General features: G+C 41.2%; 1 protein-coding gene across 3 annotated transcripts; it reads left to right on the forward strand.

Annotated features, from left to right (window-relative positions):
- CYP27C1 (cytochrome P450 family 27 subfamily C member 1) lies at nt 1-26,152 on the forward strand. Of its 3 annotated transcripts, none has more exons than XM_081007441.1 (9): nt 1-895; nt 9,695-9,885; nt 11,627-11,826; nt 12,890-13,099; nt 13,804-13,967; nt 16,133-16,299; nt 19,357-19,435; nt 21,260-21,463; nt 23,873-26,152. In XM_081007441.1, exons 1-9 carry the CDS (start codon nt 539-541, stop codon nt 23,990-23,992), a joined length of 1,692 nt encoding a protein of 563 aa, XP_080863567.1. In that variant the 5' UTR covers nt 1-538; the 3' UTR covers nt 23,993-26,152. The 3 variants fall into 3 exon arrangements, with proteins under 3 accessions (XP_080863567.1, XP_080863568.1, XP_080863569.1); XM_081007442.1 differs by having other exon boundaries at nt 8-895; nt 9,698-9,885; XM_081007443.1 differs by having other exon boundaries at nt 785-895; nt 9,768-9,885.
- The last annotated feature ends 1,362 nt before the right edge of the window (nt 26,153-27,514 follow it).

Genomic DNA, 27,514 nt, shown 5'->3' on the forward strand with positions numbered 1-27,514 from the left:
TTATAAGGAGCAGTGGAGGACATCATGGCAAAGATGTGTCATTTATGCAGTTTTGAATGCATTTTCAGCATTCTGTGTACAGAATAACTCAGGGTTCCCCCTTTGGTTATTCTGCTGCACACTGAGTGCCCTTCTTTGTGCAGCTTAGGAATCGGACTGAGCATTAGCTGACACATGGAAACCAAGCCGACCAAGAGAAAGAGGCGCCTCACAGCCAAATCCTCCCCTCCTTTTTTTGCCAAAACAGTGGGGAGGAGAGTAGAAAAACCTGCATGTTGACCAGTTTCAGATCAGACACTCATGTGGGGCATCTCATCTGACCTAAATGAAACAGAATACATGCCGCCTCCTTCCCCTCATGGCAGGCCACCCCGCCTTTCCCCAGCCTCAGGGGAGGGAGCCTTTAATAATGGTCTGTGTAAACTGATGCTCAGGCAGCGAAGAGTTTGGGGAAGAAGCACTGCTGGACGAGAAATCCCACAGAGGAGCCGCGACTCAATGAAAGGCGGCAGCCCCTGAAGTGCAGCAGACAGAGAAAATGTCTCTCCTCGCCAAGGTCTTGAGAAGGGACTGCAGGCAGGTGCTGGAGCCTCGCAGGAGCTGCGTTGGCGGCGTGGCTTTTGTCAGCAGGCTTCACCAGCTGCCCAAACTTTCAGGCAGCCCGTCCCTGGAGGGGCAGAAGGAGGCAGCTGCGAGAGCGGAGGACAAAGACGACGACGACGAGGAGATGGGGGCAGCTTCGGACCGTGGAGCCCGGGGGCTCCTCCTCGACGCCTGCCAGCACCCGAGCCACCAGAGAGTGAGGAGCCTGAGGGAAATGCCCGGACCCAAGACCTTCTCCAATCTGGTCGAGTTTTTCTGGAAGGATGGCTTCAGCCGCATTCACGAGATCCAGGTACCATTGAGCGGAAGGGGATCCGTGGCAGGAGACGGTCGACGAAATTGGGCAACAAAAGAGCGAGTGAATCACGGTGGTGGGACAGGAAGATTTCACACGCATTTCTCTCCCCTCGCAGGGCTCCCTTGTCGTCTGACTGAGAAGCAAGGAGGGCAGCTGTGTGTGTGTCCCCCCCCCCCATTCAGAAAATGAAATCAGTTTTGTGTTATTTCTCCAAGACGTAGCCTTGCTTTGTTTTCCAGAGGAGTATATGATGAACCCTTTTGTAAAATATCGGGTTGCAGATACAACCTAGAGAGATTGTAGGGGTGTGTGTGTCGTTCTTTTTTTTATAAAAGAACGGTCTGATAACTTTACCGACAAGTCAGAAAATAGGTGCCAGAAAATATAACTAGCTGGTATTTAAATAGTTTTGAAGTCTGAAGCGTGACTTCTGAGGTGGTTTTTTGTTTGTTTGTGGCAGATGCTCTGAGGGGACTGAAAAGAACGTGAAAAGGAGGTGTTGCGGTCGGAAATGTCTGAGCTCCAGACTTTGGTCAAGGCTTTTATTCCGAACTATCCCCCCCCCCCCGGACCGTCTCGCCGTGGCGGGAGACGCGCGTGACGCAGCCTCGTGCGTCGTATGTGTGTCCGTGAGGAGCTGACGAGGGAGCTCCGGGGTCGCAGGGCTGAAACCCGCACCTTTCTCCTCAGCTCCGGGGAGAGACCATTTTGTCGCCTTCGTTTGCACAGGTCTCCGGGGGAGGGGGGACGTTGAGTATATATGCACGTTATAGATTAGATAGATAGATAGATATGGTTGACGGGGGGGGGGGGGGAGCAGCAGCAGCAGCAGCAGCACGAGCTGCCGGCGAGAAAGTTGCACAAACGTCCCCTCAGCGGAGGCGGGCGCTTTGAAACCCCCCCCCCCCCCGTTTCCCGGCGAACTTCCTTCCTTCCCTCTCCCGCGCTCCCTATTGAAAGAGAGCGCGAAGCAGTGGCGGCTGGAGGGGACGCAGGGAGGCCACGGCTGCTCATCCTCGCGCAGCTCCCCGGTGCCCAAATGCCCACGGCGCCGGGTGGGCGACGAGGGCTCTTCCTCCCCCGCCAAAAGGCGCCACACTCCTCCGTTCGCCGCCCCATATGCTGGCGGGGAGATGAGCCCCACGTGACGTGGGGTTGAGGAGGGTGGTGGGGCCAGCAGTTGTCTGCTTTCCAGCCTGAACGGGGCGGGGGGGGGGGAGGCAGGGTGGTTTTGAAGAGAGGCAACGCTAAGATCCCTTCCCCACCCACCCCTCCCCGCTTCGGGTTGGTGCTTGGCTGCTAATTTGCCCACATCTGGTTCTGTGCTCAGCCCTTCCCCGCCCCCCGCCCCCCCCGTCGCATAACAGGAGGGTTGCTATGGAGCCAGGAGTGTTTTGACACCACACAAAAACACATTTTGCACCCCCGCCCCGAAGGACTTGGTGCATTTGCCATCCACGCTGTTCCTGGCACTTGACGGCGCTAACGTTTTACATCTGCTTCGCTAAGCCTTTCATCCCAGGGACCGGTTGTTTTGCTCGACATGTGGGACTGCTTTATTTTCCTCGGGAGGTTGGCCTCAGCAGGTTTTAAAATGGCAAAAAGGATTTCTCTCTCTCTCTCTCTCTCTCTCTCTCTCTCTCTCTCTCGCTACCTTGACCATCAAATATTGCATACTGGGAAGTTTTGTAGTTGTGAGTAACCGCTGAGGGGTCCTTTCATATTCCCTTGCTAATGAAAGATAAGATATGATATATCCTGCTAATATATTTAAGAGGGTGCTCTCAGTGTATCATAGTGCTCACAGGAAGATGTGGGGGCAGACAGGAGTTAAGAAATGCACCACAACGTGATATTATTATTAATACATTAATAAATTGTTATTTATTAGTTTCTATATGGATTAATGACAAAAGAGCATTCTTAGTGGTTTATAAGTATAAAAACCAACTGTGCAATCAATCAAATATCCATAATAAAAAACACAATGAAACAATCCAGTTAAAAGAATCCGCAATTAAAATATTCAATTAAAAAACCACAGTAATTAAAACAGGAGACTCTGGAGAGATCAAGGGAATGCTTGTGTAAACAAGCATGTTTCAAAAGCCAGTGGAATACCAATACAGATGGGACCTCTTATATTTAAGTAAGGGATGCATTTCCTAACACTGGTGCCACCAATGAAAAAGCCTGCTTCCTTGTTACCACAAGCTGATCATCATTAGGCTGTGGCAAGACTGCTGGCTGATCTTAATGCAATGGAGAGGATTTTGGTTTTTCAAGCATACTGGTCCAGAGTTGTTCAGGTCTTTATATGCAATTAAGAATACTTCAGAATTGGCTTGGGGGCTAAGTAGTCAAATGCATTGATTTCAGATTGTAAAACTGACAGGTCACAACACATGCTCAGAATATCAGTTCAGTATTTTCTGGATTTAGTTTGCCAGTTCACTTACATCCAAGTTCTAGGCATGTTAGAAGCCATGTGGGATCTTATGCAGCTTCTGGATTGGATGAGGAAGAAAGATAAATTGGGATGGCAACAGCATATAGAGATCTCACCAAATCTTGTTGTCTTGCTGCTCGGTTGTGCCTTATACACGCTGGATAAGGGAAGGAAATGGAAGGAATCTGGAACTGGAAGGGAAGGAACTGGAAGGACCAGAGAGTAAAAGACATACGAAAACGTAGGGAAATGACTTACTGGCATCTTCTGGGACTGACTTGCCAAAGGAGATTTCATCACCGCAACCACACCTCCTACATGCTCATATAGAAGAGGCATTTACAATCTCCCTAACCAACCTAGCAAGCTTATCCAAAAGCTTGTGAGATAAATACCTACCAAACTCTAAGTAACGTTGCCCATTAATTGTAGATTGAAGGCTGGCTTGTAATTAAACCCCCTTCCCAATTCTCTTCATCTCAATCCCCTCTTCCTCTGGAACCAGTATTCAAGAGGTGAAAACTGTCAAGAAAGAAACCCTCACACACTAGCAGAGGTACTGTTCCACGGCGGGACCTTTGGGTCCAAATATCAATCTACCTGCTCAGGAAATTCAGCAACTAAACTCATTCTGCAAATGTAATAAGAAGGCAAGGGCACATCTAAAATGTTATTCTCCTTCAATGTAACAGCTAAATCAGCTTGGATACAAACAGTTTTTCTTTCAACACATTTTGCAAATGTAGCACAGCAGATAACCAGGGCTGATTCATTGTCCCATTAGAGACCTGGATATAACAGGCCCATAGCTACCCAGAAAAGTTCAGCTGATTGACCACTGTGGATACAGTGGTAGTAGATAAGTAAGATTTTCACATCACCATCACTGCCACAAAAGAACACAGGCTCTGGTCTATGTTTGGTCATCCCTACCGCTTCATTGTCTTAAACTCTTCAGAATATTAGGGATCAAACCTGAAGAGAAAGGGCGGAAATTGGCAATAATGGGGACTCTTTTTTTCTTTTTAAGAAAAGACACTGCTGGAGGGTCACAACTGGGGAGGGAAGGAATAACCTTCCTGTCCCCTGCCTGTAATTATTTAGATAAAAACAAGAAGCCTAGCTTCTATTACGCATGAAGCATAATGTGCAGCCTGACCATGAACTGTGGCATGTAGGATAGTGTGTCTAGGAACAATAGTGTCAACTGCTCATACTATCTCCTTGCTTTAGCAGTTGACTAGTACTTCAGTGGGACAACTTGCAATATTTATTTGAAGGAAATTCCCTGGAGAGCAGTCAAGAAACCATTTGTAACCATTAGCCTTTACATAGGCAGATTATCCTAACTACTATTACTCTCTCCCAAGAAGGCTATATTCACTATAAAGCTAATCACCAGGTAAGGATTTATCCATGTTGTTGTAACTACATTTCCCATGTATTGATCTCCAGTGTCCTGTCCAGTACAAATCCAAGGTGTGATTTGTAGTATAAGTAGGTTCTGATCCGTACCAAGAACAGCCCACTCATGCCATTAAATCATGAGCTGCACTAAAGAGTTCTCAGCATGGATACCAAGATTATTTCACAAACACTTAATGAAGAAGAGCACCAAACATCACTGAAAGAGGGTCCAGTTTCCACAAGCATTTTGTTGTTGTTTAGTCTTTTAGTCGTGTCCGACTCTTCGTGACCCCATGGACCAGAGCACGCCAGGCACTCCTGTCTTCCATTGCCTCCTGCAGTTTCATCAAACTCATGCTGGTAGCTTCGAGAACACTGTCCAACCATATCATCTTCTGTCGTCCCCTTCTCCTTGTGCCCTCCATCTTTCCCAACATCAGGGTCTTTTCCAGGGAGTCTTCTCTTCTCATGAGGTGGCCAAAGTATTGGAGCCTCAGCTCCAGGATCTGTCCTTCCAGTGAGCACTCAGGGCTGATTTCTTTAAGAATGGATAGGTTTGATCTTCTTGCAGTCCATGGGACTCTCAAGAGTCTTCCACAAGCATACTATTGTTATTTGACAATTGTTCCAATTCATCAGCAAGGCCTCAGCACTTGGTATGATTGCTGTATATTACCTCCAAGTTCAGAGGAAGCATGGCTCTGAAAACTAGTGGCTGCTGCACCCTCAACTCCTGCCTGTGGGCTTCACAAAGGCATCTGCATGTTAGACTCCTCATATCACCCATGCATTTATTGAAAATATTGACATAAAAGCCAACCTTTCACAATGTTGGTTGCACAATAGAAAGGGGATAGCTAATTAAATAATTAACTCAAACGTTTTGTTTCGATTGTACATCCATGTAGGGAAATAAACCATTTACAGTTTATTGGAAGCTACAGGAAGTGGTAGCAAGCAAGTACATGACTCAGTCTGTAGTACTGTGTAGCTTTCTTGTTCAAGAGTTTTATGCAAACCACCACACTTATGCAACTCTCTAAAAGAATTTATAAAACTATGTTAAGAACATAAATGAATAGAATAAAAAATAATAATCTGAAACCTTTGAGCAATCACAGCAGCTACTTAAAAGATGCAGTCTGACATGCAGAATGTTCCATGCATCACACCATATGTGAAAGTGGGGGAGGGAGTTGAGTGGTTTTACAATGAAGGTTCTGTTTGTCAGTAACCTGACTCCAACATTAAGCCGGCCACAACATCTATGCCTAGCTCTGCTTTGGTTAAAGAGAAACATCTTCCATTTAGAAGAGCTATAGCTATGCAATGTGTTCTCTGCATTGTTAAGCAAGAAAGCAGAGAATGATTTTTCCACCCCCCAAAAATCTATATATTTGCATGTGAAGTGGTATGTGACATTAGCAGGGGGCGGGGACGGGACATAAATTATAAACAGTGTTTTAATGACTGAACAAAGATTAAATGCTTGTATGACATTGGTGAGCGCAGTGAGCAGGCAATATTTCACAGCACAGCATTTAAACGTCATTGGGATTATTAGGAGGTTTTAAAAAATCATTTGCCAGATTTAGATTTTCTGTTTTGTTTCGTTTTGGTGAAGAAAGCCTTTATCTGCAGCACTACTGAGGCCGTAGCAGATTGGATCCCTAAATTCTCATGAGAGCAGAACTCTCACAGAATACTCCAGCTGGCACATGCCGGGTAATGTGATTTTCACTTATTCTGTTCTTTTTCTGCAGCCCTCTGTGCTCTCTGAAAATATGCCCTGGAGGCCTGGGGACCTCCAGGAACAACGTGGGAGGGGGTGGGGGAAGGAATGGATGAAAATCGCCACCTTTCACTCTGCCTGCAGAAGCCTTCCTTGGATGAGAGTTCTTTCTATTCATAGAAGGGCAGTTTAGGATCCAAGCCATTGTTCTTGAACACTGAGCATAATTTCCAAAAGAATCTCAGAATTCTCAAGCACAACTTTAGTTTTTCTTTCTTTAAATAGATTTTGTTGCTCAGTTTTGAAATAAAGTGGTTCAGTCACAATTTATTAAACAAAGTATAATATTTCATCTTTATGTAATATAATCTGCTAGGGAAGGCACTTTTTAAAATTCTTCATAGTTCAAATGTTTTTCACCAGCTCTTCTTTCATAATTGTCCTCTTGTTGTCTCCAGCTGGCAGAGATTCATTGCTATATGAATAAGCCTTCTTCCCTCTAAAATTATATATAATTTTGCAATGTATTTAAAAGATTAAAGCTGCTGTAAGGTGGGGACATTTAAGGGCATGTATTTTTTCCCTTGGCAATCAGTATATAGACCATAAATAGATTTTTCCAAGAAATGGGAAAACCAAAAGTATTGCAGAAGAAAGAACTGAACAAAAATGGAATATTTTGCTTACTAACATGGCTGTTCCTAGAAACAAAAAGCAACCCTCAACCCACTAGTCTGTGATAGTTACCAGCCAACTGCTAATGTTTTCTTGGAAAGGAGATTGAAATGGTTGTGGTGGATGAGCTGTAGCCATTCTTGGCTGAAGCTATTTTCATCTAATTTCAGTCTGGGTTCAGATCTGGATTTGGGACTGAATTGGCTTTGTTTGTCCTGATGTATGACCTTCATTGGGAGAAGGGGACTATGCTCTTGCTTCTTCTGCTTGATCTCTTAGCAGCTTTTGATACCATTGGCCACAGTATCCTTCTGGACTGGTTTTGTAGCATGGTGTTGTGGGCACTTGGTAGATCCCATACTGCTTGCAGTGTTGGTTCCAGAGAGTAGCTTTGGAGGAGTGCTGTTTGCCCCTCTGGAATTTGTACTATGAGGTTCTGCAGGGCAATATTATTTCCCAAGGCTGTTTAATATCTGTATGAATGTGTTGGGATTTGGAACAAAGTGTTACCAGTATGCTGAAGACAAATATTTCTATTCCTCTGTTAGATCCGAGTCAGGAGTACAGGCTCTGCACAGAGCTCAGTGCTAGGTGGAGAAATTCTCTATGGAGAAATTCAATACAGTGCTAAGTGGTGTATGCATGTGGGGAAGGAAGTATATTCTCAGAATGGGACTTTCCTCCATCTCTTCTGCCCATGTGCCCCCTAGCATGCCCCCAAACCTGGAGGGAGGTGGGAGTTCCACTGCATGAGCAGACCTCATTCTGAGCACACAACAACTTAGTTGAATCCCTCTTTTAGTTTAAAACCTGGCAGTGTGGAAGCCCTGTGGGTGAGTGGTTTCTGTGTCTGGGAGATAGGTCAGCAACCTGTTCTAGGTGGGGTTGCATTCCCTCTGAAGGAATATCTATATAGTCTCCTGTGTCACCTGAGGAGCATGTGGCCTTGGTGGGTAGGAACGCCTTGTGTCAGCTTTAGTTGATTAGACAGCTATGGCTTTTCCTGGCCTAAGAAAAGCTTGCCTGCTGTGGTCCTGGCACTGGCAACCTGAAGACTGGATTAATGCAATGCACTTAATGTGGGGCTTCCTTTAAGATTAGTCCAGAAACTGCAGCTGGAGCAGAATATTGCAGATAGGTTGTTGACTGGGACAGCCAGTCAGCACCATATAGCACCTGTTCTGAGGGTGCTGCACTGGCTGCCAACTTGCTACAGAGATCATTTCAATGTTTTCCTTTTAGCCTTTGAAGCCCTAAACAGTTTGAGACCAGGTTACCTAAGGGACTGTTTCTCTTCATATATATATCTCTGCCTGGAAACAGCACTATTCAGTTCTGTATGCCCCAGATGTGTGCTTAGCATACACTAGAAACTGGTTTTTTACAGTTTCAGCTCCAGCCCTCTGGAATAAGTTACATTTTGAAACACCTAGCATTCTGATATTTAGACAGCCAGTAATGATATTTTTATTTAAGAAGACTTTCATTTACCCTGCCATTTTATGGAATAATAACTGTCTAATTGTATTACTGGCTTTATAGACTTCCATTTACAGTTGTACCTCGGTTCCCAAACGCCTCCGTTGTCGTACATTTTGGTTCTCAAACACCGATAACCTGGCAGTAAATGCTTCCACTTTTGAACGTTTTTTGGAACCCGAACGTGCAACGTGGTTTCTGCTGAGTGCAAGAAGCTCTTGCAAGCAATGGAAAGCCGCACCTCAGTTTTTGAATGTTTCGGAAGCTGAACAGGTTTCTGAAATGGATTCTGTTCAAGAACCGAGGTACCACTGTATAAAGTTCTTAATCTTTCATATTTTATACTTTATCTTCCTTTATTGTACACTGCTTTGTTAAGTTTTTATTATAAAGTAAAATAAATAAAATGTCACTTCAAAACATTAAAAATGTGGGCAAAGTTCCATTTCAGGTTTGTTGGAATTTCTTAACTTTCTGTTCTTATTCCAATCCTAACACACTGTAAAAAATTATTCAGACACATCTAATGTTGATTATGTCAAACTCTTATAAGGTTTATAATATCATTTCTATAAAATGAATAAATATATATTGTTTGCATGCTCTAACAACACATTCAAATAAACATATTTGACCACTGGGGTGGAAAGAGAGAATTTTCATAAGTTTCACAACTGGGCAAAACAGAAAGCACACCTGATCTTATACTTCAAGTTCTTGAAATTATGTACAATGCCTGAAGTGATCATGTTGTTTTTAATTCCCTGGGTCACAATACCGATTTGTCCATGACAGAACTTGTAATGTTGCATTATGAAGAGGGAACCATGCCCTGGGGGAATGCCCCTGGGCTCAGATTAAAATCAGATTAAAACCCATTTTGCTTCAACTCCTTGATCTCTGCAACAGCAGCTTTTCAGGTGCCAGGGAATCTGGGAAATCAGGCTATAATGTAGTTCATTACTTCTAACTGCATAGCCATATGACTATATTTTTTCTTGCTGGTAAGAATGAATAATGTATTCATCTGAAATTTACTTTTCGTTCATAGCAGAAGCACGTTCGGGAATATGGAAAAATTTTCAAGTCTCATTTTGGTCCCAAACTAGTTGTATCCATTGCAGATCGAGACATGGTTGCTCAGGTTCTTCGGGAAGAAGGATCCGCGCCACAACGAGCTGACATGGATTCCTGGCAGGAATACAGGGATCTACGAGGGAGAGCTACAGGACTTATATCTGCGTGAGTGCAATGGTATTTTTGGCATTACGTTGCCAAACAATGTTTAGATCTTTGGGTTTCACACAAAAGACACTGATGATACATTTTAAACTGTTTTTGATTAATGCGTTTCTTGAAAGAATGTGCTTGTAGCATGATTATATACCTATGGGGATGAGTGTTGGAAAATGCCTTTAGGGAACATTCAGAGTAATTATTGATGCAATGTGCTTATTCCAAAGAAAGCCAATCCCTTTATGACTCACAGACATTCTTCTGCTTTTATCACATGATAACATTGCAGCAGCTAAGTGTTTTATGTAGTAAGAACTAGGCTGTACATTAATAAAGGTTAGCAGCATCTTAATGCTACAGTCTGGACAAAAATAAATATATTTCTTTTGTAAGTCTAGAGATGGAATGTTCCATTTCCCCCATAGTAAATGCGTAAGGTGACAATGTTAGTCAAATTTAAAAAAATAAAATTGGAATGTTAGTCATTCTCAGAGTAAACCCATAACTTAAGTCCATCAATGTCAATGGATCTATTCGGTGTTTGACTAACACAGAATGTCACCCATTTTTAATATGCAGTCAAAACGTTGTATGTTAGGCTTCAATCACCCCACTGTTATATATATTTAAAGTCCACTAAAGTGAATGGCATTTAATTTGAAACGGCATAGCACAACTGAGAAAGCGAACATTTAATAATTAGACTTAAAGTATAATATCCACTTGTATCATCTTGCTTGCAGCATTTTGCTTGCTTAACAGACTTCTGCTTGTGTAAATGGGGCTTATTGATCCTCTCCTTCCCACTGCAGCCACCCACATACCCCAAGGGCACAGTGGGGAGAAGAAGTATGAGCTCCATCAGGTCCACTAGCTTAACATCAGATCTCCCCTCAATATACCACTTAAGAGTATAAGGAAGCTAGCAAGGACTAGATGCATTTTATGGAAGCGGGGGGTGGGAAGCAAACTCTGATCAAATTGGTATGAGTGGTATGGGTCACATTCCTCTCAAAACTTCTAATTAATTTACATGTGAGTTGTTATGACGCCCCATTACCTAGTTTGATATATATTAATAACAAAATTCAGTAGCACTGATCCAGATATATTCCATTATACACAAAGATCTCCTCAGTTCAAACAACAGTGCTAGGCACCTTTTCTGGAGGAGGGGGAAATGGGGAGGCAGCTGGACTTAATTGTATCCTAACTGATCTGATCAGACTGCACAGTTTTACATGCGTGTGCACACCTCACCTCTAGGGTGGCCTCTTATGAATCAGAAAAAAAAACTATCAAAACAAGAGGACAAAAGAAGACACAGGTTTGCATATGCCAATGTACAAACACATTTAGAAACAAGTCTCAAATGGAAATATATAATCTCAATATAGTAGCGACAGCTGAGACCAGGTGAACTGTTTGCCTATTCAGTCTGCTATTCAGTCTGCTAATTGTTGATGGGCAACTTCAAGGGTACTGCTATCTCTTTTTATGGTTATTTATCTTGAAACTGGACTTGGACCAGTTTGTAAAATATGTAAAATATAACCAGTAAGGCAATGTGCTATCTGCTTCTTGTTGAATCTAAATGATTGAATAATCAGCACACAAACATTATTCCTCCAACAACACTTTCAAGAATAGACACATTTGGTTATGGCTTTCTAATGAGAGATGCTCTCTTTTTTACTTATTGACGTAAATAATTATTTAGATAATTTTAAACTGTTATTTCTTCCAGAGAAGGGGAACAGTGGCTAAAAATGAGGCGTGTACTAAGGCAAAAAATGGTAAAACCCAAAGATGTTGCCGTTTTCTCAGGAGGAGTTAATGAAGTTATTGCAGATTTAATTAAGAGAATCCACATTCTCAGAAATCAAGAAGAAGATGGGGAAACAGTGACAAATGTTAACAGCCTTTTTTTCAAGTATTCAATGGAAGGTGAGATTGATAATTCATTCTTAGAAATTAATTGAAGATGTGGCTGTGTTGGTGCTTCATCAACCATTATTGCTTATTATTATTATTTATTAATATTATCATCATCAACAACAATTGTTCTTGCATTACTCAAGTTGGCAAAAGGAACACACTTATGTTTCACACAAAGGTACAATGTCTGGATAAGCAGTATTCAGCTATTAAGGAGAACAATATAATTGTCTCGCAATACATTCCACAGTACATCAGAGGTAGTTGACTTTTTTTGCCTGCAAAGTGCACATGTGGTGTTGGACGGCTGCTTGCAGACTGCATGCCTGTGGGCATGGACAACAGTGGATGGAGCTGATGTCATTAACAGGCATACATTGGTCCACATATATTGCTCATCTGTGCTGCAGATGGATAAAGTTGCACTGTACATTATTCCACTTCAGTGTAATGCAGTGTATTATTCAGTGTTTGCACCATTACACCATATGCTATGTGTATGTTGCCTTACTCCACAAAAAATGCTTTGTGTAAATCAGGGCTGGATTTAGGTTTCATGAGGCCCTAAACTACTGAAGGTAATGGGGCCCTTTATATGTCCAGCTGTCCTTTGTCAACAACAAATTGTTACTGTTTTAGTGTTGAATATATGCTATATGGTAATTTATGGACCTAACAGGTATCTAAAGCTGTTTGCACATAACAAAATATGTATATTATCAAAGTAATTGTTGAACTGAAATACAATTAAGAAGTAGTATATTAATAGTGAATTACATTTTTTTCCTTTAAGTTTTTGGGGGCCCCCCAAGAGAGTGGGGCCCTAAACTATAGCTTGTTTAGCTTATGCGTAAATCCGGCACTGGTATAAATGTACAGACAATATTATAGCCATGCAAATTAATCCCATGTGTTTTGAGACAATGGGTCTCCCTCCCAGATATGTGCCTAGGACTGGGCCTTTGGTTCTTGTTGTGGGTGTGGGTGTGTGTTTGTTAGCTTGCTTTAGTTCTTCACCTTGAATTACTTTGGAAAGGAAAAGAATAAATCCCAATGTATTTTTATTCTATAGGAGTGGCAACTGTTCTGTATGAGTGCCGCCTGGGGTGCTTGGAAAACCAGATCCCCCAGAACACTGTGGAATACATTGAAGCTTTGGAGTTGATGTTCAGTAGTTTCAAGACTACCATGTATGCAGGAGCCATCCCCAAATGGCTTCGTCCAATTATTCCAAAACCTTGGAGAGAATTCTGTAGATCATGGGATGGACTCTTCAGATTTAGTAAGTTTTTTTTTTTTTTAAAAAAAAATCATTTTGGTTTCATAAGTTTGCAGTAATTTGGAGGGCAATGTTTTCCGCTTCCTTAATAAATTTAGCGAGGCATTATTGCAGTTCAAGGATGCATTCCAGCAAGGCAGAAGCAGCCAGGGAAGGTGCAGAGCTGGACCAGCGAGGGACGTGGCATGAGAAAAGGGTGTGTGCCCCAGGGAGAGTCTGAGGGGCCAGACAGAAAGACCTAGAGGGCTGCATTTGGACCTTGGGGTGAGGTTCACCACACCTGCTTTAGGCCATTCCTTATCTTCCAAACTATGGATTGGAGACTTTAGAGGAACATCTCAACTGAGTCTGACTTCTCATTGCACCTTACCTAGAAAGCAAAAAGAAAAGAAAATCTCATATTTCAGCCGTGTTAATGGCCATACCGCTTCCCTCGCTTTGAGTGTAATTTGCTGTACAACAGAATTTATGTGGGGCTGCAGTTATGTGCTTTGCCCAGCAAATCACTTTGTTTAGCAGAGCTAGGACAGTTTTCTAGCAAGCAATGCGTAGTGAGCTTACAAAAAAACAGCACACAACTCTAAACCTGTTATGAAAGCCCTGTGTTGGTTGCTGTCACCAAATGACAAATGAGAAATAACAGTTTGAGAAACGAAATCTCACTGATTAACAAATGCATTCCCCCTTCTTCTTTCTTCATCGCAAAGGTCAAATTCATGTCGACAATAAATTACGTGATATAAAGTCCCTTTTGGACCAGGGGAAAGAGGTAGATGGTGGACTTCTCACAACTCTGCTTAATAGTAAAGAACTTACAGTGGAAGAAATCTATGCCAATATGACTGAGATGCTTTTGGCAGGAGTTGATACAGTAGGTTTACTGCTATGACTGTTGTTATTACATTATCAATATGATTACTGTTATTGTTGTTCAGTGAACGTTTCCTAAATTCCTTATGAGAGAGCGAGGCAGGGGGAGAAAGAGAATCAGGACTGTTTTAGTTTCTCCCTTGCCTGAGTTTCAATCCAGGGTGACAATGGGATCAGGACTCACATTAACGCTTCCAATGTGTTGCCTAAGCCTAGCGGCTCACCTTGGCTCAAAGCAGGGCTGGACCTCTCTGGTCCATTTATCTCAAGACAGAATATCCCTAAAGCTGCAAGATACAACTTCCTTTTAGGCATATTAAATTGAATTAATTTGGTTCGATTTGTAACAATTTGGAAAATCAATAAAAGTAATTGGCAAAAAACAAACCTGCTTTTAGGCAACCAATGAGAAATAAATATGGAGTTATTTTCCTTCCTATAGAATACAGTATAAACAGCATTTCATGTTTTGATTGTTGCAGCAGCAAATGATGTAGTGGGGCTGCACCACCCACCTGACCTCCACTTGGCTGAGTCACTGCAACATGTTGGAACGGAGAGAAGGAGGGGTGTGGCGGTGGCGAGGTCAATCCAGTGCTCCCTCCCGCTGGTGGATTTGCACTGTGTTGTCATAATTGCCACTGTGCCCCTCCCCTTCTCCTTCTTGGAGTGACTCAGCCAGATGGGAGGTCAGGTGGGCGGCGCAGTCCCACCATGTCACCCGCTGTTGCATTGTTCTCTAATATTAGACTTGTCTCAGACGCATAAATAAATTCTATAAATCTGTAAAGCTATAGCTGAGGTCTGAGGAGCAGCAAACTAGTCTGCTTCTGCCTACATACATGTAGAACAAATACCATTATCAGAATTTCTCTAAGAAAGATGGCAAGGCAAAAGTGAGTGTGTTGTTAAGTAGTAAGAGTTACAATGGTATTTCATGCCATCAGGTAAGGACAGGGCCAACCCAAGGCATTTGGCTGCCTTAAGCAAAGGGCGAGAACTTTCACCCTCCCATTCCCAATCCATGTAGAAAAGCTCAGCAGACCATTGAATCATATTTCAACATCCTCCACTGCATCTTAAGGGCGGTGACTTTAGTGGGTGCAGGATTCCCTGCCCTTCAATACTTGCTACCTGAGGCAGCTGCCTTACTCTGTCTCATGGTAGGGCCGGCCCTTGGTAAGGGTGAGTTGATGTTATTTTACCTTATGTTACAGATTTGAATTATAATACTCTCCCCAGAAACATCTATGGAAGTATGATTAGGATTTTATTTAACATAAATAATTTGCTTTAATTAAAACTAATTCCACACCTGAATTTAGTAGGTTCTGATTTTAAGCCTGAAGGGTGGGGACATTAACTTGAGGACCTTAGAATAAAACAAAGTGTGTCAAATATATATGTTCTATACATGCATTTCTACTTTTAGTTTTGAAGCAAGCTCTTTTATAGAACTTGAATTGGCAATGTTTTGTGCTATCAGAGCAGTTGTCTTAATTTATATCTACCTCTGTAGCTGGTAATAACCAGATTATCATGATTCTGTACTATATGAAGGAAAGTGTCTAAGACCTGGTCCCTCAGTCTATGATTTAAAATATAAAAGCAGCAGGCACAGAAAGGGGTTATTAAAGACTTTGAATAGAATAGGGCAGCTGTTACTGGGCTTCAAAACACTTCAGTTATTTTAGCACTGTGCCAGTTTTGAAGAGGATGTGAAGGAGCTGGGAACCTGAGAGGAGACACTGTTTAGCTCACAGCAATTTCTTGTGTAGTTAGGCACGGCTCCCAGCCTCTACTGAGAGAAGCTGTCCAGAGCTTTTTAGAAAAACGATAATGCAGAACATAATGAAAATAATGAAATGAGGGACTGAAGGCAGCGTAGCACAAAATTGGAAAGAGTGGAGTAACTGCTGCTTGCCCCCTCCTCCTCATGGTTACCATGGGAAGTCAGTAACTTCTGAGTTAAAGTACATAGGATTGTGCTCTTCGGGTAAGAGCTTTATAAAAATTAGCTGTTGTTATGAAGAACAACAATAATAATCATATCTGCATTTTGTTCAGGTTATAACAAACCATTGGTTGAAAATGAAAAATGCTACTGCTTAGCAAATGTTACTGAATGTTCTCCCTCCCATTGGTACTGTCTCTTCCCTGCCCTAGACTTCATTCACTTTATCTTGGGCGACGTACCTGTTAGCAAAGCACCCGGAAGTGCAGCGTTCTGTCTATAAAGAGATAGTCAATAACTTGGGGAAAGATAAACTCCCTGATGCACATGACGTCCCCAACTTACCAATGATCAGAGCCCTTCTCAAAGAAACCTTGAGGTAAGTGCAGAAAAACTAAGTTGACCATTAAACGTTTTTGTTCCTTTCTTGTTGTTTTGTGTCTTTGTTTTAGCTAAATTGCAATTGTGTTTTTTAATGTGCCCTTCATTATTTGTATTAGAGTATGTCTCACTATTCTCTGCAGATTTAAATAGTGATTTAATGCACATTTATAAAAGCAAGCAGCGTTGAATTCAATTGGACTTTTTGCTGACTAAGCAGGCTTTGAATTGGGCTGTAGGTTCCCTACATTACAGAGAAGCTTCTCTGAGTTCCTTTTGAGTTAAATATTCAGAGTACTGTGCTAGTAGGTTCAAAAACTTGCTCCACCTGCAGCTTCACAAAGTTGCCATAGTTCTTTAAAATAAGTGACTTTTTTTTACATAATGTGCTCTCATTTCAAGAGAGTCTGTTTGCATATTCCTCTCCCGTTCCCTATGATATGCAACGAGAAAAGATTGGGAACTTCTACTTTATCTTTTCAACTAACCGCTGTCCCCCTTATGTCTGAATGCAGGAAACTGTGGTATGTTCTAAGTGTGATTAGTTAAAACAAACCAGTTTTAAACTGTGGCATTATATTCTAGTTTGCTAACCAATCACACTTAGAAAAAAACCATGGTTTCCCAAAATTCAGATGTAATGGAAACCGTGGCTTCCTGTTTCTTGTGCATGGAGAGAAAACATATGAGCCTGAGGCTTATGCAGGCTCATTATTGCAACAGGAAACCATGGGTTCCTACTTCACCTGAATAAAATCTAGTCAGCTGCCTCAATGAAGATTACAAGGAAGGTATGGTGGAGAAAGACACTATTTTAGTTAGTAAAGATAGTTGGTTGTAGACTGTCTTTGAAGATAGACTTTCCCTTTTAACTTGTATGGCGAATAGTTATTGATAGATTATTCTCGGCGAAGTTTTTGAAAGACAGCTTATGCTAGTAACCAGCATAGGATCAAGTGGCAATAGTAGACAAGTACGATACAAAACTAACAAACAAGCATTTCTTAATTTGATTATGTTTTGCATGAGATGTAACTCCTCTCATGTTTTTCTGATCAGTTTGTGGTTTGTGAACAGAACAAAATAATTTTGTCAACTTCTCACATACCTTCTCTAACAGCACAATCAGATGCACATTTACTTAGAAGTAAGTTCTATGGTGTTCAGTAGAGATTACTCCCTAGTAGGTGTGTTTAGGATTATAGCTGCAGTTGTAATAGTAATAATAGTAATAATACTCCATCTCCTTCAGTATTTTAGGCTGCCATCCTATGCACTAACCCCACTGAATATAGTGGGATTTACTTCTAAGTAAACATGTATAATTTTATATTGCATATTGCTCTTTTCTATATTTTCTCCAGCTTGACATTACTCTTACTGAGATGGGGTGAGACGATTGCATCATGGATTTAAAAAATGGCATTATGATACTTCCATTTAAGTGTAGCCCCTTTTCTAATATTGAGTTTATCTTCTTCATTGCTGTAGGACCCTGAGTTTTCTATGATACATCCAAGATCCTGTATGGTTTTAGCCAATCTAGATTCTATATATGAAACTAGGAATGTTTATCATTTTACTTCTATTGAATTTCATCTGTCAGTCTGTTACCCAATCACTCAGTTTGTTATAGTAGTAGTTGCTGCTGCTGTTGCTGCTGTCATCGTTGTTAGTATTAGTAGTGGTTTATTACATTTACTTGGTGCTTACTACAAATTTATGTACAATTATAAAAACAAATATAATACAAAATTTCAAATACATAAAAAGAACACTAATTAACTAAAAGCAACTGTCCATCCCCCTCTTTACTACTTTTTATCAGCCATGAAGGGCATGGGTTAAGAGCACATGTGATTGTCCACACCAATCCACACACCTTGTTCATGTCCTCAAGCCATACCAACTGAAGCTCATCTGAAAAAAACAGAACCAGATAATGTTCTAAATATCTCTTGAGATTCACCTGCTATAATAGTGAAGTCAATGTCTTCATGGATGCAGGCAACTCTATTCTCAAAACGCTTTGCAAACAAATTATAATGGGCCACCATTGGTTCCACCAACTTTTTAGAGTCAGAATATAAAAGGTCCTACAGTATCTGGGAAAGTTCTACTGGATATAATAGTGCTGACTTCAATGCCACTGAGTAGGCTTAATAATGAGCCCTTATTTGGGTTCTAGTTTGGCTGCATTCATCTGGAGGTTTCCTCTGTTTGTGTTCAACATGTCCCAGCTTACATCATTGTCCTAAGCTCTGGTGTATACCAAGGAGTCAGGCTGTATGAAGTGGGAGAGGACATTGGGGTGTGTGTGATTGTGTCAATAGCCTGGGTCACCTGTTTATTTCACAGATCAAGGAGGACATGACAGGGAGCACCAATCATATCAGCCAAAAAGTCTCCCAGAGCTGTCTGGAAATTAGTTGGATCCATCAGCCTCCAATAAGTTATAATAGTTCCCCTGCTTTTGCAGAGGTGAAAAGCTGCTGAAAACCAAAATCTCAGCAGGAAGTGACCTGACCATGACAAGCAACTGATTTTTACAATCCCTCATTTTCAAATCATCCTCTTTCTGCCCAGTCAGGAAGACCAGATCCAGAATGTGGCCTTGCTAAAGGCATGGCTTGCTAAATGACATGCCCCACATAAGTTTAGAGCTCTTCACAATCTTTTTAAGATTTTGCCATCCTAAATAAATTCGTGCTTTCTATGACCTTGGCTGCCTCACTGTTCAATTTGTTAAGAGGCATCAGTCTTGAAGCAGATTCCCTGTTTACTTGGCTACATTGTAAAAAAAAAAGTTTATTCTTACCTTGTACTTCCAACAATTTAGTTAGTATTGGGGCCCTGTTCTATTATCCAAATAATGCTATTTTTAAAAATATAGGGGCCATTGTTGAAGGCCTTTGTCAAAACCTTGTTAAAAATCCAAATATGCAGTGTTTACTCACTGAATTCCTCCTATCTTCCCATTTGTGGGCACCTTCAAATAATTCTAAAGAAATATAACATTACAGGCACTGAATATCTAATTGACACTTGTTTGTAGGTTATATCCAGTGTTACCAGGAAACGGTAGAGTAACCCAGAAAGATATGATTGTTGGAGGATACTTGATACCTAAAGGGGTGAGTTGTACAATGGCTTTGTGAAAGGAGTGGGAAAGGATGAAATCACAGATTTACTCTGGATACGTGAAACTGCCTTTGCTAGGAAATGAGCTATTATGTGAAAGTCTGGTTTAATTTTAGGCATGTTCAGAGATGTTATTCAGGATCTCAAGCTCCTTTTCTTTTGCTGTGGGACCCAGATTTCCTTTGAAAAAAAAAAGAAAAGAAGTCTTAAAAACAGAAGAAAATTCATTTGCTTATTGGACATCTGGGCACAGCCATACACCATCTTGAATTTTCAGAGCCATTTATACACATGAATTAGAACATGCAAATTTGTGTTGTGAGCATTTGCAGTGAGTGCTTAATGCACCTAGGAAATCCCCTGGCCATGTGAGGTCATTAGCTTAAAACATAGGCGCCATTTTTTAAAGAAACATTGAAACATTCTAAAATTATACTGTATGGTATTTTCAACCTATTTGAGTATAGGAACTGGTAACTTGAAATTGTACTTTTTGTATAATTACATGTTATTCTGCTCTCCGCCGATAAAAAGTTGGGTAAAACAGTAACCCGAAGAATGGGAACAGGAGTTAGCTGGTAGAGGTCTTTTACCTTGTGGGTAATATGTATCAGGGGACATAGTACATGAGATGAGCTGCTTCAGTATTCCCCTTTGCCATGCTGTTGAATGGAGAAATTACTGGACATAAGGAGAAGACTGGTGAACTGTTCATTCTGACTACCCTTGGCCCACCTTCTTCCACAGTGCTGGTTGCTTTCACCCTCCCCCCAGTGGTATGCCAAAAGCAAGGTAAAGGTAAAGGTAAAGGACCCCTGACAACCAAGTCCTGACAACTAAGTTGCGAACGACTCGGGTTGCGGCGCTCATCTCGCTTTACTGGCTGAGGGAGCTGGCATTTGTCCGCTTCCGCAAACAGTTCTTCCTGGTCATGTGTCCAGCATGACTAAGCTGCTTCTGGCAAAGCCACAGCAGTGCACGGAAACATCATTTACCTTCCCGCTGGAGCGGTACCTATTTATCTACTTGCACTTTGATGTGCATTTGAACTGCTAAGTTGGCAGGAGCTGGGACCGAGCAATGGGAGCTCACCTCATCGCGGAGATTTGAACCTCCGACCTTCTGATCGGCAAGTCCAAGAGGCTCAGTGGTTTAGACCATAGCACCACTCGTGTCCCAAAAGCAGGGTAGTAGTTTTAAAAAATGGATTTTGCCTTGAGGCTGCATTTCAGTCATGCATCCAACAACCTTCCCAATAAAAGTAATTGATAATGCTGATGCAACTAACTGAAGCATCAAACATCTGGTTTTCTTTTATGTGAGAGGATGTCAAATTTAGTGTGGTGTGCTCCTTGAAGGGAACCACCTATTTGAGATTGCTTTGAGACACGCTCATGAAGCACACTAATTACTTAAGGTAGACCTACTGAGCCACACTTTTTTTTTCTAGGAGGAAGAATCTAGAGAGCATGGCAGCTTTTTGTGAAGTTAAAGAAGTATAGTTTTTAGTACAATTTTTTTTATATAAATGGGTCAGTTCTGTTTTGTCTGATTTAGGCTGAAATCCAATACACATCGGGCAGCCAGTTTTATTGAACTTGGTGGGACTCACTTCTGAGTACACGTATATAGGACTGCACTCTTAGCATCTTAGCTTGTCCAATGTTTTTTAAACTTTTTAAGCAATTGTATTGATCCTTGTGAATAATCTGAATTTATATTAAACAGCATAAAATGTATATTTAGGAAACTATAAGTAGTTCATTAACAGGCATTTGGGAAATTATATGTAAATATATGTTCATTTGTTTCATTAGACCCAGCTGGCACTCTGTCATTATGCTACATCATATCAGGAAGAGAATTTCCCATTAGCAAATGAGTTCCAGCCTGAGCGCTGGCTAAGGAAAAGCAATATGGACAGAGTGGATAATTTTGGTTCCATCCCCTTTGGTTATGGTATACGTAGTTGTATAGGAAAAAGAATTGCTGAACTTGAAATTCACCTTGCACTAATACAGGTAAGCAGGCTACTAAAGCACATCTCCTTGCTATATAAAATGTTTAAAATATGTGTGATTTTGTATTTCAGAAATTCAGATTAATTCCCTGAACCAGCAATAGCTTTCTTTTCAGTGTGACTGCTCACATGTTTAAAGTTTAGCATTTGTACAGTCATACCTCATGTTACGTCCGCTTCATGTTACATTCTTTTAGGTTACGTCCTGCGGCGACCTGGAAGTACCGGAAAGGGTTACTTCCTGGTTTCGCCGTTCACACATGCGCAGAAGCACAAAAATGACATCATGCGCATGTGCAGAAGCTGTGAATTGCAACCCGCGCTTGTGTAGATGCGCCGCTGTGGGTTGCGCTCTCTTCATGTTGCGAACGGGCCTCCGGAATGGATCCCGTTCGCAGCCAGAGGTACCACTGTATATATTTTTGCAAGGATTGGGGTCTATAAATGCAATGCCAATAAGTGACTTAGTTTGCAATCCTGTACCCTTTTACATGGGAGCAAGCCCTATCAAACTTAATAGGATTTACTTCTGAGTAGACACATAGTGGTTCACACTGTTAGGCCCAGTCCTCAAAGTGCTCCACTGGTGCAAGTCACGTGGGCCATTTGGCTGTAAGTGCCCGTATTGTTGAACGCAAAGTAAAAAAGGCTATAGATTTATGGTCCTAAGAGTGATCTGTAATAGCAAATAAGCTATCTTTCCCAATTCTTAATTTGAATTATATAATGAAATCATTCACTTATATAATTTCTGATATTGTCCTTCCCCTAAGGCAGGGGTAAGGAACATGATCTAACTAGCAAGCCAGATCCTGGCTGTCTCAACCCCATGTCGGTCATTTTGACAGGTTGGCAGGACCTTCAGACATAAAACAGAACAAAAAATATTTTGTGGGTGTGTCTCAAACTGCACCCACAGAGGTAGATCCTTTGCATGAATAGTTTCAATTCAGGATAGTCATGCAAATATATTTGGCTATATACCAAGCCCCATTTTGGGGCTTGCTGTAACTGTCAATCAGTTGATCAGCACTTATAGGAAGCTCAGATTATTATTATTATTATTGCAATTATATCCCACCTTTTTTGGATAGGTATCAGCTGTGCCATGGATTTCCCTACCATGCACTCCATACTGCAGCTGATCTCAGTAGTCTTCCTTAAGTGCCAATCAGGTGTTTGGGGCCTATAGCAAGCTGGCTTTGGGCAGATAGTGGTTGTGCTACGAGTTCCCCCATAGCACAGTCTTACAGTCCACTCCAGCAGTTGCTTATTGAGAAATAAACCACACTCTGCTTAGTGGGACTAGCTGCTAGTGTGCATACTAATGAAGCCTTGAAATAAATCTGAAGCATGTTTACTCAGAAGTAAGCCCTGCTCAGTTCCATGGCATTTGCTCTCAGGCACACACAGGACTGCAGCCTTAGTTCAGTCTTTGGACCTTCCAAAAACAACTGTTCAGTGAGTGTTTATGGAAAACTCTTCTACTCTGTCCTGGCACACAAGGCTCTGCAGACTAAAGCAAAGGGCCTAATACTTGGGCCCTTTCAGTAGCAGCTTATTTTCATCACCAGTGATTAATAGCTGAAAAGGGGTTCTAGGGGTGAAAGCTGCTCAGAAGGCACACCATCTGATCCAGTTACTCTGAAAAAGTCTCACTGGAGTAGTGTACACCAGAACTGCTAGTGCTCCACTTCAAGTTCCTTCAGTGGACACCACGTGGGGTCTCTGTAGTGCCCTAGGATATTCTACCTGGATCAATGGCTCACCCCTCTGGTAGTTTGAGAGTTCGAGTCGCCAATCAAACTGATTAGCAGTAGTTTCAAAGAAGAGAGCGTACTTACACAACTCATAATTAAATTGCTCAACTTACTGCTACAAGATGTGGTGATGATGACCATTGGATGAGAGAGCTTTTTACAAAATAGGTATTCACAGAGAACAGCTGTTAGCCATAACAGGTAAATGGAAGCGCATGTTAAAGGGCAATGAATGCCAGTTGCTAGGGGATGAACAGTTTGAGATGGCTGCTTCACAAAAGCACTTCTCTAGCCACTGTTGGGAATCTACAAGGCTCTTTCCTCTACAGTGGTACCTCGGGTTAAAAACTTAATTCATTTTGGAGGTCCGTTCTTAACCTGAAACTGTTCTTAACCTGAGGTACCACTTTAGCTAATGGGGCCTCCCGCTGCCACTGCACGATTTCTGTTCTCATCCTGAAGCAAAGTTCTTAACCTGAGGTACTATTTCTGGGTTAGTGGAGTCTGTAACCTGAAGCGTCTGTAACCCGAGGTACCACTGGATTCTGGATTCTGCCACAATGTAGGCTGTTAGGACTATCAATATTCTTGTTGCCTTTGTCATATCCAGTTTTTATTAATTCTAGTGTTCTGTTTTTTTATCCTTGAAGCTGCTTCAAAATTTTGAAATAAAATTTTCTCCAAAAACTAAACCAGCTTATGCCAAAACCCATGGACTATTGACTCCTGCAAACTCCATCAATGTGAAATTTGCTGACAGGAAATGGTAGTAGGACCTTCAGGAGGCTCCTCAGCCTGACCTCTGACTGAAAGCTGCATGATGGGATTCCTGTAATCAAGCTTTATATGCCTCCCTAGCGGTTTCTCTTTTTCCTGCTAAACAATTATACATGTTCATGCAGAACATTCTGTAAGTCCAAATTAGAACCATTCCTCTTTATGCTGGCAATCCAGTTTGAGAGTTATGGTAAAGGCAGCAGTTGTACCAGTACAGTGTCATAGTCTTTATCACATGCCATCACCTTTGAGAAGAACTGAGACATCCTCTGCAAAATTCTAGTAAATGATAGCCAAAGTAGTAATCACTTTGTCACCTCTTCCAGCTGGGTTCCCATGGTTAGCTGATTGCCTGTGATAAAAGGCAATTATGAGATAACTGGTAACAGATTTGCATCCTCAGGATATCTGCAATTATCACATGCATAAAATATAAACTCATTCTTAAAGATAAGTGTGACTGACTGCAGGATAAACACTGGTTAGTAATGTTTGTTTGTTTGCTCTCTTCGTGTCTCCCACTTTGACTTTGGTTAACTTTTTGATAGTTTTTGTGCATTAACTATAATGTACTAAAAACCTAGTATAATATTTTGAAATATTGAGACATTTTAAAGAAAATTATGAAACTTATAGGTTGTCTAGATTTCAATGTTTTATTTTTATTTCATAAAAGCTTTTTAGAATAATATACAAAAGGGATATAAAGTTTATGTAAATTTAAGCCAACAAGTCACATAAATGGTTAAAGAATAAATTTTTATATTTGTCATTTTTTTAAAATTTACAGTTATTACAAATATAGCTTTCATTTTAAATAAAAGCTTTACTTTAGTATCTTGGCAAAAAAAATTTTTAATTGCACATTGTATATCCTGCTTTTACATAAAACTTTATTATTTGTGTGGGCTACTGCCCTCTCTAGGACAGATAGATAAATGACATGGTGTTTATGTACTTGAAAAATGTGCACTTTGTAGTTGCTCATATACCGGTAAGCAATTTGTATAGCTAGTGGCAACCAGACAAGTTTATGTATTAAACTTTTGCCTGTTACAGGATGGGAGGACAGCAATCTGACCGTTATGCAGAAAGCATTATTAAATCAATTACTGTGTAGTGAAGCCATTTTATACCTGCAGCTAAACGGTTGCTAGTAAGATTGAATAAGGATATGTACAAAATGGGTGAAACTTATTCACTTTGAAACATTTACGTTAGATATTTCAACCCAGCTGTTACTACCTTGACATTTACTAATCTCAGCTTCACATTAATTTTCCAAATGTGTATCTGTCCAACTTTCTTGTGAAGCCCTCTCTCCATCTCTGGAGAAGTTGAGCAGAGAATCAAAACTTGTGCGTTCTCAATATTTAGGCTTGCTTTTGGGAAACTCTGAGAACTTGGTTACATGGGGATCAAATGACTGGTTCTCAGTTTGAATTCTTTATGGCACTGTAATTTGGACTGTTGCATTAGCTGTTATCAAAAGTCATAATATGTTTTTATGATCTTTTGTAAGTTAACTTTTCATATGATATAAAAATAAAGAGAAACATTTAAATAGTTTTCTATCATTAATAAATACGTTTAGTTACTTTGATCATTCTCCCTATTTGTCCCTTAGCCATAATAAAGTAATTATATATCAGCCCTGGATTTTGTCTGAAATTGTTGCAGTTGTCAGCACCTTTAAAACAAAAGACATCATAGGGTTATTCTGCCTTATGCCAGCAATCCAAACACATTCATTACAGCATAAGCTTTGTTGCCTACAGTCTATGCAGTCTATACAGTCAGATTCAGAAAAGCTCTTCATAATAAATAATTCCCTCATGTGAACGTGCCTGGGCTCTGAGATCTTCTCTAGGTCCTGCCTCCCTCAGAGGCATGCTTGGTGGGGACTCCAGAGAGGGCCTTCTTGGTGGTGGCTGCTCCCACACTTTGTAACTTCTTTCCTAGAGAAGTTAGACTGGCTCCCTCCTCCTTGCTGTTCTTCCACCAGCAGCTGAAGACCTTTCTATTCCAACAGGCCTTTGAGAACTGTTATTGTCTGTGGGTCTTCTAATGGGTCTTTTAATGGGTCTTCTAATATTATTTGAATTTTATTGGTGTCTAATTACATTTTAATAATAAACATTTCTGTATTTTTAGCTTGTTCTAGTTTATTTGTGTAAGGCACCATGAGTCCTGGACTGGGGGAAAGGCATGGTAATAGTAGTAGTAGTAGTAGTAGTAGTAGCTGAGGCTCCAATACTTTGGCCACCTCAGGAGAAGAGAATACCCTGATGTTGGGAAAGACTGAGGGCACAAGGAGAAGGGGGCGACAGAGGACGAGATGGTTGGACAGTGTTCTCGAAGCTACAAACATGAATCTGACCAAACTGCGGGAGGCAGTGGAAGACAGGAGTGCCTGGCGTGCTCTGGTCCATGGGGTCACAAAGAGTTGAACACGACTAAACAACTAAACAAGTAGTAGTAGTAGTAGTAGTAGTAGTAGTAGTAGTATTTAAGGTGCAATAAGACTTTTTGTTTGTGCTGCAACAACCTGACATCCCCCCCCCCATACTTGCTTTTACTTTCTGACTGACCTAAAGCACGCTTGTTCAGTTATTAGTCAAGGGACAAATGTGAGAGTCCTCTAAAGAAGGAAATACGTAGCCAGGTGGCATGTAAGATCCTGAAATCAACAGGGCAAAGATGCCCTGCACATAATTTCCAGTTTTTTAAAAAATGACTGCAGAGGCACATTGCCTGGGGCTGCATACTTGCCTCTTGCTGGATCAGATGTTATTAAGGATAGGTGCTATGAATTGAAATTTACGCTGATCAGCCTCTGGAGCACATCCTGGGTGTTGCAAAACCTAACAATTTTCTTTGGCTCTAGAAATCATTCATACTGCACATGCAAGTTTGGTCCAATGCTACAGTATCATAACTGCACCAATAGAATTTATGCTCTGTCTTTCAAACTACCACCTGTCTGTTATGTGCTGTAGAAAAATTAGTGTCGTGACTTCAGCCCCTTGATATTTTCCTTTCCCAACCCTCTTGCTTCAATCCAGGAAAAGCTAATTGGGTTTATATGCTGTTACAATGGAACTTAAAATATGACAAGTTATTTCTGGACTGAACCCATATTTTGTATTATCTGGTTTATCTCCAGGATTATCCAGTGAAAAGTTTGTTCTGGGTTGGTCAGGTTGGCTGCAAGTCAGAATGTGTCCCCCCCCCCCCCCCGCTGACAGAGTGAGTTTATTTCCAACTCTCACATTCCCAATTTAAGAAGAGCCTAGTTTGCAGCTTTGGGAGAAGACTTGACCTATGTGCAGAGTCTAAGCACTGCTGGCATTCACTAGCAGACAGACGTTATCCCCAGAAAAATGATACTGTGCAGTACTTATGTAACCTGTCCACTATGTATCAAAGTGAAGAGGATGAGATGCTATTATTGAGCATACATTCAGAAAGCTAAGTTTGAGTTCCTTTTAAGTTCTGCTTGTTTCTACCCATAT

This window comes from Podarcis pityusensis, assembly GCF_964106645.2.
Source record: "Podarcis pityusensis genome assembly, chromosome: 1".
Taxonomy (NCBI): Eukaryota; Metazoa; Chordata; class Lepidosauria; order Squamata; family Lacertidae; genus Podarcis; species Podarcis pityusensis.